This window comes from Leptodactylus fuscus, chromosome 11 (assembly GCF_031893055.1).
Source record: "Leptodactylus fuscus isolate aLepFus1 chromosome 11, aLepFus1.hap2, whole genome shotgun sequence".
Taxonomy (NCBI): domain Eukaryota; kingdom Metazoa; phylum Chordata; class Amphibia; order Anura; family Leptodactylidae; genus Leptodactylus; species Leptodactylus fuscus.
Window position 1 is genome coordinate 77,589,110 of NC_134275.1, and position 18,956 is coordinate 77,608,065.

The 18,956-nt window shown below is 49.6% G+C and overlaps 1 protein-coding gene across 1 annotated transcript; it reads right to left on the reverse strand.

Moving 5' to 3' along the window:
• Positions 1–478: 478 nt before the first annotated feature.
• Positions 479–18,722, reverse strand: PSMB9 (proteasome 20S subunit beta 9). Its single transcript, XM_075260526.1, has 6 exons — positions 18,632–18,722; positions 14,748–14,815; positions 14,533–14,664; positions 2,207–2,336; positions 1,575–1,716; positions 479–644 (listed from the first exon to the last, which is right to left on the reverse strand). Exons 1-6 carry the CDS (start codon positions 18,680–18,682, stop codon positions 517–519), a joined length of 651 nt encoding a protein of 216 aa, XP_075116627.1. The 5' UTR covers positions 18,683–18,722; the 3' UTR covers positions 479–516.
• Positions 18,723–18,956: the final 234 nt, after the last annotated feature.

Below are 18,956 nucleotides of genomic sequence, written 5' to 3' on the forward strand. Positions count from 1 at the left end.
GAGCAGAAGAACAGACTCCTGGCACAAATGTGAACTGAGTGTAACAAATGATTAACTATTGGGCCCCACCATATCTGCTCAACCATCACTGTATACTGTGCAGATGCAGCAGAAATAGTGACCCCTGGGATTCCCGGCAGTGAGGCCTCTGGTAATATGGTGAGGATAGGAGTTCGTTGTGATTGAATGTAGCAGAAGGGAGAAGCATAGGAGGTTTTCTTTATATTTTCCATATCTTATAAAGTCGCTCTTAACTTTGGTTCCAAAAAAACTGCATAATCTGCAATAAAAAACTGAGCTTTTCTGCATTGTGTGGCTTCAGTCTATATGTCAAAATGAAACACTGTGTATTTCTGAGGGTTTCTTTTCAGTACATGTAACACACGGCCATGACTGATGATCTAAGGCTAACAGCAGAACACAATATAGACTGATACACTGAAGATATTCAAGGGAATTCACTAGAATAAAGTACAGATTAACCGGAATCAGTTTATTGCAAGGAATGATGACAGGTCATAGGTCATAGAACTGAGGGATCTTGTCCCCACTGATAATGTTCTCCTTTGCCCCCTCCTTTGTGACAGTGACCAGATAGATGACTCCTCCGCTGGATCCATCTCTGCTCATTGCCAGGGCCAGAGCTGTGAAGAGAAGAAACACCAAGAAGTAAAATAATAGGGAATCGCTGCGTATAAGTGTCTGTAAGGGAGAATAAAGAACTATGGAGGGTAATGCTGTCCTAGTAGGACGCAAAAACTGTAAAGGGGTTGTGCATGGTCATGTGATGGGGTGCATGGAGTGCATGGTCATGTGATGGGGTGCATGGTCATGTAATGGGGTGCATGGTCATGTGATGGGGTGCATGGAGTGCATGTGCATGGTCATGTGATGGGGTGCATGTGCATGGTCATGTGATGGACACACAGATGCACAGCTCATTATAGTCACAGCACAGTAATAAGCCTGTGTGTACATCACATGACAATGGACTGAATAACCTGTTATTTATCCATTTTGCCATTTTTATGCTTAGAGACAATCCTCTAGTCACAGGGGCGGTCCTATCAGTGATGGACGTAGTGATAGTTCTCAGTCATTGGAGGAGCTGCATGGAGTTTACACCAAAGTTTTTACTTATCAGTGCGGCAGTGCGTGAGGGGCAACACCTGACAACAATTAGGTGGGCAACTGCACTTTGAACTGCAATTGGGGGGACCTCCATCCTGAGGATTGTAACAGTTGCAGCAGAAGGAAAAACAAGGATTTTATCATAGCTTTACTGGAAGAGGAAAGTAGAGAAGAAAGACAGTGAGAAAAATGGAGCCATGGGGCTCAGAAATGTGTCCTTGAATAATGAGAGGAAAATGGGAGCTGGACCCTGACTGCTTAATATGGGGAACTCATTCACTCTCACTAGTTTAGGTTTTCTCCAGACTTTCCATCCAGATTCTTTTCACTTGTTTAAAAATAAACAAAAAAACCTTCCAGTGTCACTAAAGGGAATTGCTGCTGACATAGGGGAACAATAGATGTGCGGAATCTTTAGATGTAGAGTCTGTTGATTTCCTTACCATGAACAGCGAATTTCTCGCACTGCTCCCTTGACATGCCGGGTTTAAAAACGGAATCCACATAACCGTAGATGTATGTGCTGCCGGATCCACCAATAGCAAACGGCTGCTGAGTTATCATCCCACCCAACGTCCCGAAGACCTACAGGAAGAACACAGACTTAGTAAGAGCCCTGATCTATTACTTTAGGCATTGAGATCCACTAAATAAGAAAGAGGATAAAATGGAACAATTGTGCAAATAAATGATGGAGCATCTCCTGTATAGAGTTACTGTGTAGTGGTATGGTGTCCATCATGGTGCAGAATTTATGTGCCCCAAATCAGGAGCCCCATGCAGGGGGCCCGAGAACCACATGACACTCACAAACTGATACACTTCTCCAAGGGCAAGTAGTGCGAGGATTGTGCAACACCCTTACAGTGAAAGCTGACGCAGGGTCACCTGGTCAATGTGCTATTGGAGAGCAGTAAGTGATGTAGTGAACATATATATATTGGGTCAAAGTGTCATTTTTTATCAACTTTAAGTCTATAAGAATTATTTGGCACACCCAAGGCCTGCCAGAGCAGCGCTCCACACACATACAGTGGCTCGCACAATCTTTAGCTGACATTTGGGGCTAACTTACCTGCCCCCCATTCCTCTGGTCCCAGCCGGCCACAATCAGATGGGCGACCATTTCTTCCTTGTACTTGTAGCTGATCCCCTTCACCAGGTTGGCAGCAGCTAATACTAATGGAGGAGCGCCCATTTCTACACTGTGTTTGGAGGAGAACAGAAAAAATATCAGCCTAAACCTCAGAGAATATTGGCAAAACCCAAAAAGTGATTTTAACATTTTTACATTAGTTATCGTTCTTTACAGCTACAGAATCATCACACTCAGAAATATCACCTGCAATGTGCTTATCATTCTGATTTGGAATATTATACATACACTGAAAGTAATATACATACACAGATACAGTAAATCAAACAGTGTTTCCCCTTGTGTCTTGCTGCCTCCATTACTGAGATATGATATTTTTGTAAACATGCAAACAACCAAATTGGAGCAACTAGAGCAGTGGTTCTTAAAGAGGACCTTTCACCACTTTTGGGCACATGCAGTGTTATATACTGCCAGAAAGCCGACAGTGCGCTGATTTCAGCGCACTGTCGGCTTTCCCGATCTGTGCCCGGTGTAAAGAGCTTACGGTGCCGGTACTGTAGTGCTCTATGGTCAGAAGGGCGTTTCTGACCATTAGCCAGAGACGTCCTTCTGCCTCGCGGCGCCAATCACGCTGTACTGTGGAGCCGGGAGGAACGCCCCCTCCCTCTGCTCACACAGCTCGTCCATAGACGAGTATTATCAGGAGCGGGAGGGGGGAGTTCCTCCCCGCTCCACAGTACAGCGCGATTGGCGCCGCGAGGCAGAAGGACGTCTCTGGCTAATGGTCAGAAACGCCCTTCTGACCATAGAGCACTACGGTACCGGCACCGTAAGCTCTTTACACCGGGCACAGATCGGGAAAGCCGACAGTGCGCTGAAATCAGCGCACTGTCGGCTTTCTGGCAGTATATAACACTGCATGTGCCCAAAAGTGGTGAAAGGTCCTCTTTAACCGGGGTTCAATCAAACCCTAGGCCCTATGCACGGTTCATTTTGTGTACCATTAAAAAACATATATCTATGGCTCATTTGCATGAACTTAATATACAATTTGCAACATTTCAGCAACGTAGACAGTGAATCACAAGGTGAGAGAGTCAGGTAACAGTAACCTTTCAATCTGCAGGACTGGGGTGATATGCTGGTTCTGGTGACAGTAACCTATCTATCTGCAGGGCTGGGGTGATATGCTGGGTCTGGTGACAGTAATCTATCTATCTGCAGGGCTGGGGTGATATGCTGGGTCTGGTGACAGTAACCTATCTATCTGCAGGGCTGGGGTGATATGCTGGTTCTGGTGACACTAACCGATCTATCTGCAGGGCTGGGGTGATATGCTGGGGTCTGGTGACAGTAACCTATCTATCTGCAGGGCTGGGGTGATATGCTGGTTCTGGTGACAGTAACCTATCTATCTGCAGGACTGGGGTGATATGCTGGTTCTGGTGACAGTAACCTATCTATCTGTAGGGCTGGGGTGATGTCCTGGTTCTGGTGACAGTAACCTATCTATCTGCAGGGCTGGGGTGATATGCTGGTTCTGGTGACAGTAACCTATCTATCTGCAGGACTGGGGTGATATGCTGGTCTGGTGACAGTAACCTATCTATCTGCAGGGCTGGGGTGATATGCTGGTCTGGTGACAGTAACCTATCTATCTGCAGGGCTGGGGTGATATGCTGGTCCTGGTGACAGTAACCTATCTATCTGCAGGGCTGGGGTGATATGCTGGTTCTGGTGACAGTAACCTATCTATCTGCAGGGCTGGGGTGATATGCTGGTTCTGGTGACAGTAACCTATCTATCTGCAGGGCTGGGGTGATATGCTGGTTCTGGTGACAGTAACCTATCTATCTGCAGTGCTGGGGTGATATGCTGGTTCTGGTGACAGTAACCTATCTATCTGCAGTGCTGGGGTGATATGCTGGTTCTGGTGACAGTAACCTATCTATCTGCAGTGCTGGGGTGATATGCTGGTTCTGGTGACAGTAACCTATCTATCTGCAGTGCTGGGGTGATATGCTGGTTCTGGTGACAGTAACCTATCTATCTGCAGGGCTGGGGTGATATGCTGGTTCTGGTGACAGTAACCTATCTATCTGCAGGGCTGGGGTGATATGCTGGTTCTGGTGACAGTAACCTATCTATCTGCAGGGCTGGGGTGATATGCTGGTTCTGGTAACAGTAACCTATCTATCTGCAGGGCTGGGGTGATATGCTGGTACTAGTGACAGTAACCTATCTATCTGCAGTGCTGGGGTGATATGCTGGTTCTGGTGACAGTAACCTATCTATCTGCACGGCTGGGGTGATATGCTGGTTCTGGTGACAGTAACCTATCTATCTGCACGGCTGGGGTGATATGCTGGGTCTGGTGACAGTAACCTATCTATCTGCACGGCTGGAGTGATATGCTGGGTCTGGTGACAGTAACCTATCTATCTGCAGGGCTGGGGGGATATGCTGGTTCTGGTGACAGTAACCTATCTATCTGCAGGGCTGGGGGGATATGCTGGTTCTGGTGACAGTAACCTATCTATCTGTAGGGCTGGGGTGATGTCCTGGTTCTGGTGACAGTAACCTATCTATCTGCAGGACTGGGGTGATGTGCTGGGTCTGGTGACAGTAACCTATCTATCTGCAGGGCTGGGGTGATATGCTGGGTCTGGTGATAGTAACCTATCTATCTGCAGGGCTGGGGGGATATGCTGGGTCTGGTGACAGTAACCTATCTATCTGCAGGGCTGGGGTGATATGCTGGTTCTGGTGACACTAACCTATCTATCTGCAGGGCTGGGGGGATATGCTGTTTCTGGTGACAGTAACCTATCTATCTGCAGGGCTGGGGTGATATGCTGCTTCTGGTGATACTAACCTATCTATCTGCAGGGCTGGGGTGATATGCTGGGTCTGGTGACAGCAACCTATCTATCTGCACGGCTGTGGTGATATGCTGGGTCTGGTGACAGTAACCTATCTATCTGCACGGCTGGGGTGATATGCTGGGTCTGGTGACAGTAACCTATCTATCTGCAGGGCTGGGGGGATATGCTGGTTCTGGTGACAGTAACCTATCTATCTGCAGGGCTGGGGGGATATGCTGGTTCTGGTGACAGTAATCTATCTATCTGCATGGCTGGAGTGATATGCTGGGTCTGGTGACAGTAACCTATCTATCTGCAGGGCTGGGGGGATATGCTGGTTCTGGTGACAGTAACCTATCTATCTGCAGGGCTGGGGGGATATGTTGGTTCTGGTGACAGTAACCTATCTATCTGTAGGGCTGGGGTGATGTCCTGGTTCTGGTGACAGTAACCTATCTATCTGCAGGACTGGGGTGATGTGCTGGGTCTGGTGACAGTAACCTATCTATCTGCAGGGCTGGGGTGATATGCTGGGTCTGGTGATAGTAACCTATCTATCTGCAGGGCTGGGGGGATATGCTGGGTCTGGTGACAGTAACCTATCTATCTGCAGGGCTGGGGTGATATGCTGGTTCTGGTGACACTAACCTATCTATCTGCAGGGCTGGGGGGATATGCTGTTTCTGGTGACAGTAACCTATCTATCTGCAGGGCTGGGGTGATATGCTGCTTCTGGTGATACTAACCTATCTATCTGCAGGGCTGGGGTGATATGCTGGGTCTGGTGACAGCAACCTATCTATCTGCACGGCTGTGGTGATATGCTGGGTCTGGTGACAGTAACCTATCTATCTGCACGGCTGGGGTGATATGCTGGGTCTGGTGACAGTAACCTATCTATCTGCAGGGCTGGGGGGATATGCTGGTTCTGGTGACAGTAACCTATCTATCTGCAGGGCTGGGGGGATATGCTGGTTCTGGTGACAGTAATCTATCTATCTGCACGGCTGGGGTGATATGCTGGGTCTGGTGACAGTAACCTATCTATCTGCAGGGCTGGGGTGATATGCTGGGTCTGGTGACAGTAACCTATCTATCTGCAGGGCTGGGGGGATATGCTGGGTCTGGTGACAGTAACCTATCTATCTGCAGGGCTGGGGTGATATGCTGGGTCTGGTGACAGTAACCTATCTATCTGCTGGGCTGGGGGGATATGCTGGGTCTGGTGACAGTAACCTATCTATCTGCAGGGCTGGGGTGATATGCTGGTTCTGGTGACACTAACCTATCTATCTGCAGGGCTGGGGTGATATGCTGGTTCTGGTGACAGTAACCTATCTATCTGCAGGGCTGGGGGGATATGCTGGGTCTGGTGACAGTAACCTATCTATCTGCAGGGCTGGGGTGATATGCTGGTTCTGGTGACAGTAACCTATCTATCTGCAGGGCTGGGGTGATATGCTGTTTCTGGTGACAGTAACCTATCTATCTGCAGGGCTGGGGTGATATGCTGGTTCTGGTGACAGTAACCTATCTATCTGCAGGGCTGGGGGGATATGCTGGGTCTGGTGACAGTAACCTATCTATCTGCAGGGCTGGGGTGATATGCTGGTTCTGGTGACAGTAACCTATCTATCTACAGGGCTGGGGGGATATGCTGTTTCTGGTGACAGTAACCTATCTATCTGCAGGGCTGGGGGGATATGCTGGTTCTGGTGACAGTAACCTATCTATCTGCAGGGCTGGGGTGATATGCTGGTTCTGGTGACAGTAACCTATCTATCTGCAGTGCTGGGGTGATATGCTGGTTCTGGTGACAGTAACCTATCTATCTGCAGTGCTGGGGTGATATGCTGGTTCTGGTGACAGTAACCTATCTATCTGCAGTGCTGGGGTGATATGCTGGTTCTGGTGACAGTAACCTATCTATCTGCAGTGCTGGGGTGATATGCTGGTTCTGGTGACAGTAACCTATCTATCTGCAGGGCTGGGGTGATATGCTGGTACTGGTGACAGTAACCTATCTATCTGCAGTGCTGGGGTGATATGCTGGTTCTGGTGACAGTAACCTATCTATCTGCACGGCTGGGGTGATATGCTGGTTCTGGTGACAGTAACCTATCTATCTGCACGGCTGGGGTGATATGCTGGGTCTGGTGACAGTAACCTATCTATCTGCACGGCTGGAGTGATATGCTGGGTCTGGTGACAGTAACCTATCTATCTGCAGGGCTGGGGGGATATGCTGGTTCTGGTGACAGTAACCTATCTATCTGCAGGGCTGGGGGGATATGCTGGTTCTGGTGACAGTAACCTATCTATCTGTAGGGCTGGGGTGATGTCCTGGTTCTGGTGACAGTAACCTATCTATCTGCAGGACTGGGGTGATGTGCTGGGTCTGGTGACAGTAACCTATCTATCTGCAGGGCTGGGGTGATATGCTGGGTCTGGTGATAGTAACCTATCTATCTGCAGGGCTGGGGGGATATGTTGGGTCTGGTGACAGTAACCTATCTATCTGCAGGGCTGGGGTGATATGCTGGTTCTGGTGACACTAACCTATCTATCTGCAGGGCTGGGGGGATATGCTGTTTCTGGTGACAGTAACCTATCTATCTGCAGGGCTGGGGTGATATGCTGCTTCTGGTGATACTAACCTATCTATCTGCAGGGCTGGGGTGATATGCTGGGTCTGGTGACAGCAACCTATCTATCTGCACGGCTGTGGTGATATGCTGGGTCTGGTGACAGTAACCTATCTATCTGCACGGCTGGGGTGATATGCTGGGTCTGGTGACAGTAACCTATCTATCTGCAGGGCTGGGGGGATATGCTGGTTCTGGTGACAGTAACCTATCTATCTGCAGGGCTGGGGGGATATGCTGGTTTTGGTGACAGTAATCTATCTATCTGCACGGCTGGGGTGATATGCTGGGTCTGGTGACAGTAACCTATCTATCTGCAGGGCTGGGGTGATATGCTGGGTCTGGTGACAGTAACCTATCTATCTGCAGGGCTGGGGGGATATGCTGGGTCTGGTGACAGTAACCTATCTATCTGCAGGGCTGGGGTGATATGCTGGGTCTGGTGACAGTAACCTATCTATCTGCAGGGCTGGGGGGATATGCTGGGTCTGGTGACAGTAACCTATCTATCTGCAGGGCTGGGGTGATATGCTGGTTCTGGTGACACTAACCTATCTATCTGCAGGGCTGGGGTGATATGCTGGTTCTGGTGACAGTAACCTATCTATCTGCAGGACTGGGGTGATATGCTGGTTCTGGTGACAGTAACCTATCTATCTGTAGGGCTGGGGTGATGTCCTGGTTCTGGTGACAGTAACCTATCTATCTGCAGGGCTGGGGTGATATACTGGTTCTGGTGACAGTAACCTATCTATCTGCAGGGCTGGGGTGATACGCTGGTTCTGGTGACAGTAACCTATCTATCTGCAGGGCTGGGTGATATGCTGGGTCTGGTGGCAGTAACCTATCTATCTGCAGGGCTGGGGTGATATGCTGGTTCTGGTGACAGTAACCTATCTATCTGCAGGGCTAGGGTAATATGCTGGTTCTGGTGACAGTAACCTATCTATCTGCAGGGCTGGGGGATATGCTGGGTCTGGTGACAGTAACCTATCTATCTGCAGGGCTGGGGGATATGCTGGGTCTGGTGACGGTAACCTATCTATCTGCAGGGCTGGGGTGATATGCTGGTTCTGGTGACAGTAACCTATCTATCTGCAGGGCTGGGGTGATATGCTGGTCTGGTGACAGTAACCTATCTATCTGCAGGGCTGGGGTGATATGCTGGTCCTGGTGACAGTAACCTATCTATCTGCAGGGCTGGGGTGATATGCTGGTTCTGGTGACAGTAACCTATCTATCTGCAGGGCTGGGGTGATATGCTGGTTCTGGTGACAGTAACCTATCTATCTGCAGGGCTGGGGTGATATGCTGGTTCTGGTGACAGTAACCTATCTATCTGCAGTGCTGGGGTGATATGCTGGTTCTGGTGACAGTAACCTATCTATCTGCAGTGCTGGGGTGATATGCTGGTTCTGGTGACAGTAACCTATCTATCTGCAGTGCTGGGGTGATATGCTGGTTCTGGTGACAGTAACCTATCTATCTGCAGTGCTGGGGTGATATGCTGGTTCTGGTGACAGTAACCTATCTATCTGCAGGGCTGGGGTGATATGCTGGTTCTGGTGACAGTAACCTATCTATCTGCAGGGCTGGGGTGATATGCTGGTTCTGGTAACAGTAACCTATCTATCTGCAGGGCTGGGGTGATATGCTGGTACTGGTGACAGTAACCTATCTATCTGCAGTGCTGGGGTGATATGCTGGTTCTGGTGACAGTAACCTATCTATCTGCACGGCTGGGGTGATATGCTGGTTCTGGTGACAGTAACCTATCTATCTGCACGGCTGGGGTGATATGCTGGGTCTGGTGACAGTAACCTATCTATCTGCACGGCTGGAGTGATATGCTGGGTCTGGTGACAGTAACCTATCTATCTGCAGGGCTGGGGGGATATGCTGGTTCTGGTGACAGTAACCTATCTATCTGCAGGGCTGGGGGGATATGCTGGTTCTGGTGACAGTAACCTATCTATCTGTAGGGCTGGGGTGATGTCCTGGTTCTGGTGACAGTAACCTATCTATCTGCAGGACTGGGGTGATGTGCTGGGTCTGGTGACAGTAACCTATCTATCTGCAGGGCTGGGGTGATATGCTGGGTCTGGTGATAGTAACCTATCTATCTGCAGGGCTGGGGGGATATGCTGGGTCTGGTGACAGTAACCTATCTATCTGCAGGGCTGGGGTGATATGCTGGTTCTGGTGACACTAACCTATCTATCTGCAGGGCTGGGGGGATATGCTGTTTCTGGTGACAGTAACCTATCTATCTGCAGGGCTGGGGTGATATGCTGCTTCTGGTGATACTAACCTATCTATCTGTAGGGCTGGGGTGATATGCTGGGTCTGGTGACAGCAACCTATCTATCTGCACGGCTGTGGTGATATGCTGGGTCTGGTGACAGTAACCTATCTATCTGCACGGCTGGGGTGATATGCTGGGTCTGGTGACAGTAACCTATCTATCTGCAGGGCTGGGGGGATATGCTGGTTCTGGTGACAGTAACCTATCTATCTGCAGGGCTGGGGGGATATGCTGGTTCTGGTGACAGTAATCTATCTATCTGCACGGCTGGGGTGATATGCTGGGTCTGGTGACAGTAACCTATCTATCTGCAGGGCTGGGGTGATATGCTGGGTCTGGTGACAGTAACCTATCTATCTGCATGGCTGGAGTGATATGCTGGGTCTGGTGACAGTAACCTATCTATCTGCAGGGCTGGGGGGATATGCTGGTTCTGGTGACAGTAACCTATCTATCTGCAGGGCTGGGGGGATATGCTGGTTCTGGTGACAGTAACCTATCTATCTGTAGGGCTGGGGTGATGTCCTGGTTCTGGTGACAGTAACCTATCTATCTGCAGGACTGGGGTGATGTGCTGGGTCTGGTGACAGTAACCTATCTATCTGCAGGGCTGGGGTGATATGCTGGGTCTGGTGATAGTAACCTATCTATCTGCAGGGCTGGGGGGATATGCTGGGTCTGGTGACAGTAACCTATCTATCTGCAGGGCTGGGGTGATATGCTGGTTCTGGTGACACTAACCTATCTATCTGCAGGGCTGGGGGGATATGCTGTTTCTGGTGACAGTAACCTATCTATCTGCAGGGCTGGGGTGATATGCTGCTTCTGGTGATACTAACCTATCTATCTGCAGGGCTGGGGTGATATGCTGGGTCTGGTGACAACAACCTATCTATCTGCACGGCTGTGGTGATATGCTGGGTCTGGTGACAGTAACCTATCTATCTGCACGGCTGGGGTGATATGCTGGGTCTGGTGACAGTAACCTATCTATCTGCAGGGCTGGGGGGATATGCTGGTTCTGGTGACAGTAACCTATCTATCTGCAGGGCTGGGGGGATATGCTGGTTCTGGTGACAGTAATCTATCTATCTGCACGGCTGGGGTGATATGCTGGGTCTGGTGACAGTAACCTATCTATCTGCAGGGCTGGGGTGATATGCTGGGTCTGGTGACAGTAACCTATCTATCTGCAGGGCTGGGGGGATATGCTGGGTCTGGTGACAGTAACCTATCTATCTGCAGGGCTGGGGTGATATGCTGGGTCTGGTGACAGTAACCTATCTATCTGCTGGGCTGGGGGGATATGCTGGGTCTGGTGACAGTAACCTATCTATCTGCAGGGCTGGGGTGATATGCTGGTTCTGGTGACACTAACCTATCTATCTGCAGGGCTGGGGTGATATGCTGGTTCTGGTGACAGTAACCTATCTATCTGCAGGGCTGGGGGGATATGCTGGGTCTGGTGACAGTAACCTATCTATCTGCAGGGCTGGGGTGATATGCTGGTTCTGGTGACAGTAACCTATCTATCTGCAGGGCTGGGGGGATATGCTGTTTCTGGTGACAGTAACCTATCTATCTGCAGGGCTGGGGTGATATGCTGGTTCTGGTGACAGTAACCTATCTATCTGCAGGGCTGGGGGGATATGCTGGTTCTGGTGACAGTAACCTATCTATCTGCAGTGCTGGGGTGATATGCTGGTTCTGGTGACAGTAACCTATCTATCTGCAGTGCTGGGGTGATATGCTGGTTCTGGTGACAGTAACCTATCTATCTGCAGTGCTGGGGTGATATGCTGGTTCTGGTGACAGTAACCTATCTATCTGCAGTGCTGGGGTGATATGCTGGTTCTGGTGACAGTAACCTATCTATCTGCAGGGCTGGGGTGATATGCTGGGTCTGGTGACAGTAACCTATCTATCTGCAGGGCTGGGGTGATATGCTGGTTCTGGTGACACTAACCTATCTATCTGCAGGGCTGGGGTGATATGCTGGTTCTGGTGACAGTAACCTATCTATCTGCAGGGCTGGGGGGATATGCTGGGTCTGGTGACAGTAACCTATCTATCTGCAGGGCTGGGGTGATATGCTGGTTCTGGTGACAGTAACCTATCTATCTGCAGGGCTGGGGGGATATGCTGTTTCTGGTGACAGTAACCTATCTATCTGCAGGGCTGGGGTGATATGCTGGTTCTGGTGACAGTAACCTATCTATCTGCAGGGCTGGGGGGATGTGCTGGTTCTGGTGACAGTAACCTATCTATCTGCAGTGCTGGGGTGATATGCTGGTTCTGGTGACAGTAACCTATCTATCTGCAGTGCTGGGGTGATATGCTGGTTCTGGTGACAGTAACCTATCTATCTGCAGTGCTGGGGTGATATGCTGGTTCTGGTGACAGTAACCTATCTATCTGCAGTGCTGGGGTGATATGCTGGTTCTGGTGACAGTAACCTATCTATCTGCAGGGCTGGGGTGATATGCTGGTTCTGGTGACAGTAACCTATCTATCTGCAGGGCTGGGGTGATATGCTGGTTCTGGTAACAGTAACCTATCTATCTGCAGGGCTGGGGTGATATGCTGGTACTGGTGACAGTAACCTATCTATCTGCAGTGCTGGGGTGATATGCTGGTTCTGGTGACAGTAACCTATCTATCTGCACGGCTGGGGTGATATGCTGGTTCTGGTGACAGTAACCTATCTATCTGCACGGCTGGGGTGATATGCTGGGTCTGGTGACAGTAACCTATCTATCTGCACGGCTGGAGTGATATGCTGGGTCTGGTGACAGTAACCTATCTATCTGCAGGGCTGGGGGGATATGCTGGTTCTGGTGACAGTAACCTATCTATCTGCAGGGCTGGGGGGATATGCTGGTTCTGGTGACAGTAACCTATCTATCTGTAGGGCTGGGGTGATGTCCTGGTTCTGGTGACAGTAACCTATCTATCTGCAGGACTGGGGTGATGTGCTGGGTCTGGTGACAGTAACCTATCTATCTGCAGGGCTGGGGTGATATGCTGGGTCTGGTGATAGTAACCTATCTATCTGCAGGGCTGGGGGGATATGTTGGGTCTGGTGACAGTAACCTATCTATCTGCAGGGCTGGGGTGATATGCTGGTTCTGGTGACACTAACCTATCTATCTGCAGGGCTGGGGGGATATGCTGTTTCTGGTGACAGTAACCTATCTATCTGCAGGGCTGGGGTGATATGCTGCTTCTGGTGATACTAACCTATCTATCTGCAGGGCTGGGGTGATATGCTGGGTCTGGTGACAGCAACCTATCTATTTGCACGGCTGTGGTGATATGCTGGGTCTGGTGACAGTAACCTATCTATCTGCACGGCTGGGGTGATATGCTGGGTCTGGTGACAGTAACCTATCTATCTGCAGGGCTGGGGGGATATGCTGGTTCTGGTGACAGTAACCTATCTATCTGCAGGGCTGGGGGGATATGCTGGTTCTGGTGACAGTAATCTATCTATCTGCACGGCTGGGGTGATATGCTGGGTCTGGTGACAGTAACCTATCTATCTGCAGGGCTGGGGTGATATGCTGGGTCTGGTGACAGTAACCTATCTATCTGCAGGGCTGGGGGGATATGCTGGGTCTGGTGACAGTAACCTATCTATCTGCAGGGCTGGGGTGATATGCTGGGTCTGGTGACAGTAACCTATCTATCTGCAGGGCTGGGGGGATATGCTGGGTCTGGTGACAGTAACCTATCTATCTGCAGGGCTGGGGGAATATGCTGGGTCTGGTGACAGTAACCTATCTATCTGCAGGGCTGGGGGGATATGCTGGGTCTGGTGACAGTAACCTATCTATCTGCAGGGCTGGGGTGATATGCTGGGTCTGGTGACAGTAACCTATCTATCTGCAGGGCTGGGGGGATATGCTGGGTCTGGTGACAGTAACCTATCTATCTGCAGGGCTGGGGTGATATGCTGGTTCTGGTGACAGTAACCTATCTATCTGCAGGGCTGGGGGGATATGCTGGGTCTGGTGACAGTAACCTATCTATCTGCAGGGCTGGGGTGATATGCTGGTTCTGGTGACAGTAACCTATCTATCTGCAGGGCTGGGGGGATATGCTGGGTCTGGTGACAGTAACCTATCTATCTGCAGGGCTGGGGGGATATGCTGGTTCTGGTGACAGTAACCTATCTATCTGCAGGACTGGGGTGATATGCTGGTTCTGGTGACAGTAACCTATCTATCTGCAGGGCTGGGGTGATATGCTGGTTCTGGTGACTCCCGTTAAATATTAATGGCCTATACTTAGTGCTTATTCACACTTATGTTCCACCCCTCAGTAAGGTCCATGTTTTTTCCCCCTTTCCCGCACTGACCATAGCTCCATCCGGGATTGGATAGAATTAGCTCCTTGCAGACATGACCTCTAACATATATGATAACAAATAGAAATGTAGACAATCCTCGGCTGTATAACCAGGCGGCTCCGTCTCCCACCACTCACCTGTGCACCTCCATGTAGTAATGCACCATGTCGGCCACCGCCTGGGCATCCGCAGCTGAGCCTGACAGGGCACAATAGATCTTGTCATGGACAGGAGCCAGTTTATTAAATACTCGATTCACCACCGCGTCTCTGTAGAAGAATCAGATAAGTCTATACTGAGTCTGAGACATCTGAGAAGACGGAGATATCATAGAGAGAGGATATAAACCCACCCGGCCGAGACCCTGGAGTCTGAGCCAATGACAACTCCTCCATCAAACTCCACAGCAATGATTGTTGTCTGGAAAGACACAAGGACGAGAGGTGATGTAACTACAGGGATACCAGGGGAATGTTGGTTATCACGTTATTTACAGGCTGAGTATACAAACCCTTGTGGGTGCCATATCACTACAGTACTGTATATTGGTATATCCATATCTTTCAGTTTTCATGAAGTTCATGTCCTGCACATGGAGGTATTATACAGTTTGCACATCTATAGCATATTTTTTTATATTGTAGTGTGCACAAGGACTTACAGGCTAAAATATTTATTAACTAGCTGGTACCCGCAACTTGGTCTGCGGTGATTGTAGCAGTGGGTATATACAGGCGCGGGTAAGGTTTTCGTACTGTGTATAAGGTATGGGATATGAAATGTAACTTTGTATCTTGTTGTTGCTGTAATTCTGAGAGCACATGAGACTTTTGTGTTGGATGTAATTTGTATTTCAGCTGCTATACGGTGTTGGTATAGTGTCTTTTGGACAGAGTTATTTCAAGTGAATATACTTGGATATACGATATGGTATGATTTTTTATTTGCCACCAGTACATGTAAGTTTTGGGCACAGGATACTCTTGAGCAAGCAACATAAAGTCTGGCCCTGTGCATGACAGTGTAGTAACCAGTGGCGGATCCAGGGTTTGCGGGGCCCTGGGCAATTGACTTTGGCGGGGCCCTACGCGCAGCGCGCCGCAGCAAATTAGGCCCCACCCACTTTTATGTTGACTCCGCCCATTCTCATTCATTATTCATGTGATTCCACACAGTATAATCCTCCTACAGTCACCCGTAAATTATATGTCCCCCCTCCATCTCTCCCCATTTTCATATACACTCTTCATCTACCCCTAGTTTCATGCCCCCCCTCTATCTCTGTCCCCAGTTCCATGCCATTCTCCCTCTTTATCTGCCCACAGTTTCATGTCCCCCCCCCGTCTCTGCCCCAGTGTCATGCCGTTCTCCCCCCTTCATCTGCCCCAATGTCATGCCATTCTCCCCCCTTCATCTGCCCCAGTGTCATGCCATCCCCCCCTTCATCTGCCCCAGTATCATGCCATTCTCCCCCCTTCATCTGCCTCAGTGTCATGCCATTCTCCCCCCTTCATCTGCCCCAGTGTCATGCCGTTCTCCCCCCTTCATCTGCCCCAATGTCATGCCATTCTCCCCCCTTCATCTGCCCCAGTGTCATGCCATCCCCCCCCTTCATCTGCCCCAGTATCATGCCATTCTCCCCCCTTCATCTGCCTCAGTGTCATGCCGTTCTCCCCCCCTTCATTTGCCCCAGTGTCATGCCGTTCTCTCCCCCTTCATTTGCCCCAGTGTCATGCCGTTCTCGCCCCTTCATCTGCCCCAGTGTCATGCTGTTCTCCCCCCTCCATCCACCCCAGTGTCATGCTATTCTCCCCCCTTCATCTTCCCCAGTGTCATGCTGTTCCCCCCTCCCCTTCATTTGCCCCCCCGTTTCTTTGGGCCCCCTCCATCTCTGTCCCCAGTTTCATGCCGTTCTCTCCCCACCCCCTTCATCTTCCCCAGTGTCCTGCCGTTCCCCCCCTCCCCTTCATTTGCCCCCCAGTTTCATGGGCCCCCTTCATTATGTTCCACCTTAATATTTAATACAAAACAAACACTTACACTCACCTTCCATCGTTCCCCCGACGCTCCTCTCTCCAGTCACATACGCGATGCAGGAGCTGTGACCTCAGCTCCTGCTTAGCTGCGGCCCGGCTTGCGTGTGTAAGTGTGATGTGATGACGTCATCACGCCTACACACGCAAGCCGGGCCGGAGCTTTAAAGCAGGAGCTGATCTCACAGCTCCTGCATCGCGTATGTATTCAGCTCATCGGCGGACGGACGCCGATGAGCTGAAATCCTGACAGGCAAGTGCCAGGGGGCCCCCAGAGGCTCTGTGGGCCCCGACACTTGCCCGACTATGCCGAGGCTGACCGGGACCATTTTGTTAGGGCCGGGCCGCGGGGCCCCGCTAAGCTCGCCCGGCCCTGGATCCGCCCCTGGTAGTAACTCCATGTGCCTCTTATTAATAGCAATTAACCCCATCATGTCCCTCACATTAACCCTTGTATAAGAGTTACTGATATGTGAGAGACTTGGAGGTAATAATTAAGTATCTTCATTATTGAGGTCTTTTATTAGTCCCTCCATATGTCTCACATAGTAGTAACCTTTATATGAGGCACACAGGGGTTAATATGAGGGACATGATGGGGTTTATTCCTATTAATGTGAGGCACATGGAGTTACTAACATTAAACTAATAACCCCAAATGCCTGACAGTAATGAGAACAGTAATCCTATGTACCTGTGTGTTTTTCAGTGTCACTTTGCTAGCAGCTTCCTCTCCTCCTCCGGGAATGTTTGCAGGATGCAGACAGCAGGAGCTATCACTATAGCAGGCAGAGACCTGAGCGATTAAGCTCCACCCCCTGGGTTTCCTGCACCCCTCTCAAAGGGGAGTGTCCTTATGCCTCAGCTCTAGCAGAGCACGGACTTCATTTAACTCTTGCAGGTCCTGTGCTGCTGGGGTGCCAGTGAAATATGGCAGGAGTGCCACTCTTGGCATGCTGACCTCTGCTGTAGAGGGTAATATGAATTTTGTGGCTTGCTATGGTCCAAAGTGTGTGAGATTGCAGAGATAGTGATGTGAGTTTGGGTTTTGTGGGGGTCCTGGGAAAAACGTATGTGTGCTATTGTGACGAAAAGTAGCCTATTGCGCAATGGGGTGTATTAACTATGTTTGTGGAAAATTTCAACCAAATCGGTGGAGCGGGTTTTGCGTGACTGAGGAACTAACATCCGAACATCGAAACTCACAAACTTTCACATTTATATTAATAGGATTAGGCCAAGGGAGGTGAAAAAAAATTAAAGAAACCATCATCACCTGTCCCTGGTGCTCCTGCACCTCCCCGCACGGTCTGGTCCTGCAGCTCAGGATGTACCCACCGCATGTGACTGCTGAGCCCAATCTCGCATCATATCTTTTTTTCCGCAGCACATTTCACAGAAAGTCTGCAGAGGTTTCCTCAAATTTTTGCTGATTGTCCTATCTGTGTGCTAAGGGTTTAACCATCCTAGTGGTGACCTCTGTTGCCAATAGATATGACCATGACTGCTGGAACTTTCTATGGTCTGGGACTTGTCAGAACCAGCCATGATGTCCTTTTTGTAGCTGGGTTATTCTTCATTCATGGCCGTACCCAATGGCAACCGATCCAGACAAGATGGCTAGAGGAAATCGATAAAACTCTGCAAATTTTAAAAAATGATTTATATTTGCAAAAAATGAATAACGTTTAATTTTCTACACATTCATATAACGTTCTGTTCATGGAAACCCCTTTAATATATAAAGTTCTTTTACAATTGTATCTTATGGCTATTTAGCTCGCTGACCCTGATCCGACTTCTTTAACCCTTCATGATGAGAATCTGTCTCTGGCTATAACTGTATATGCCCTGTAGTGACCTCTGTAAGGACAGTCCCTACGATGTGTAAGTATTCCGTATGTCATTGTATAGTGACTTCATGATATACGGATTTATACCCCTATACAATATTATATACTCACCCTCCCCCGCACTATATATTCTGACGTTCTCCTCGGGTTGTTTTCTTGTGTTGTCTTCACAATATAATCCTGGATAAACTGTAAAGCTTTTCGATGTGGTGATAATAGAATTTTCTCGTAGTAACTTTCCCTCCATACTCCCCCCTCCCGATATATCCATCCATATCTCGGCCCCACCTATAGCCTATAGGTAACTCTGAAGCTTTACTAACATATAAGGTACATGACTGGACTCTTACCCCAGTGGACACCCCATAAGAAGGGTTAGACGGGTCCCCAAAATGAGGCATCTTGTTTTCTTCTGTCTTCTTCCTGCAAACTGAAGCAAAAGTGAAAGTGCAGGGTGTGAGGTTGGGGGGTGAAGCCGTGCGGGCGTCCTTGTCTCTGCACACACCCAAAGCTGCTGCATGAGAAGGACCCGGCAGGTCCAGACACAATCTGAGGCTCCGCGTCTACAGCCACAGTCCAGATTTATCAATGGCTTATTCATGGTCTGTCCAAACAGTAGGAAACAATATCCCTGTATCCTGCCATTATACATTTATTCTTGTGCAGAGGTTTAAC

Bases quoted from the DNA above. Each gene is read 5' to 3' on its own strand.
- PSMB9 (XM_075260526.1), bottom strand. From the start codon at position 18,682: ATGCCTCATTTTGGGGACCCGTCTAACCCTTCTTATGGGGTGTCCACT. The intron at 14,816-18,631 runs GTAAGAGTCCAG...GTGTCTTTCCAG, and splicing joins CTTATGGGGTGTCCACTGGG to ACAACAATCATTGCTGTGGA. The intron at 14,665-14,747 runs GTGGGTTTATAT...ATTCTTCTACAG, and splicing joins GACTCCAGGGTCTCGGCCGG to AGACGCGGTGGTGAATCGAG.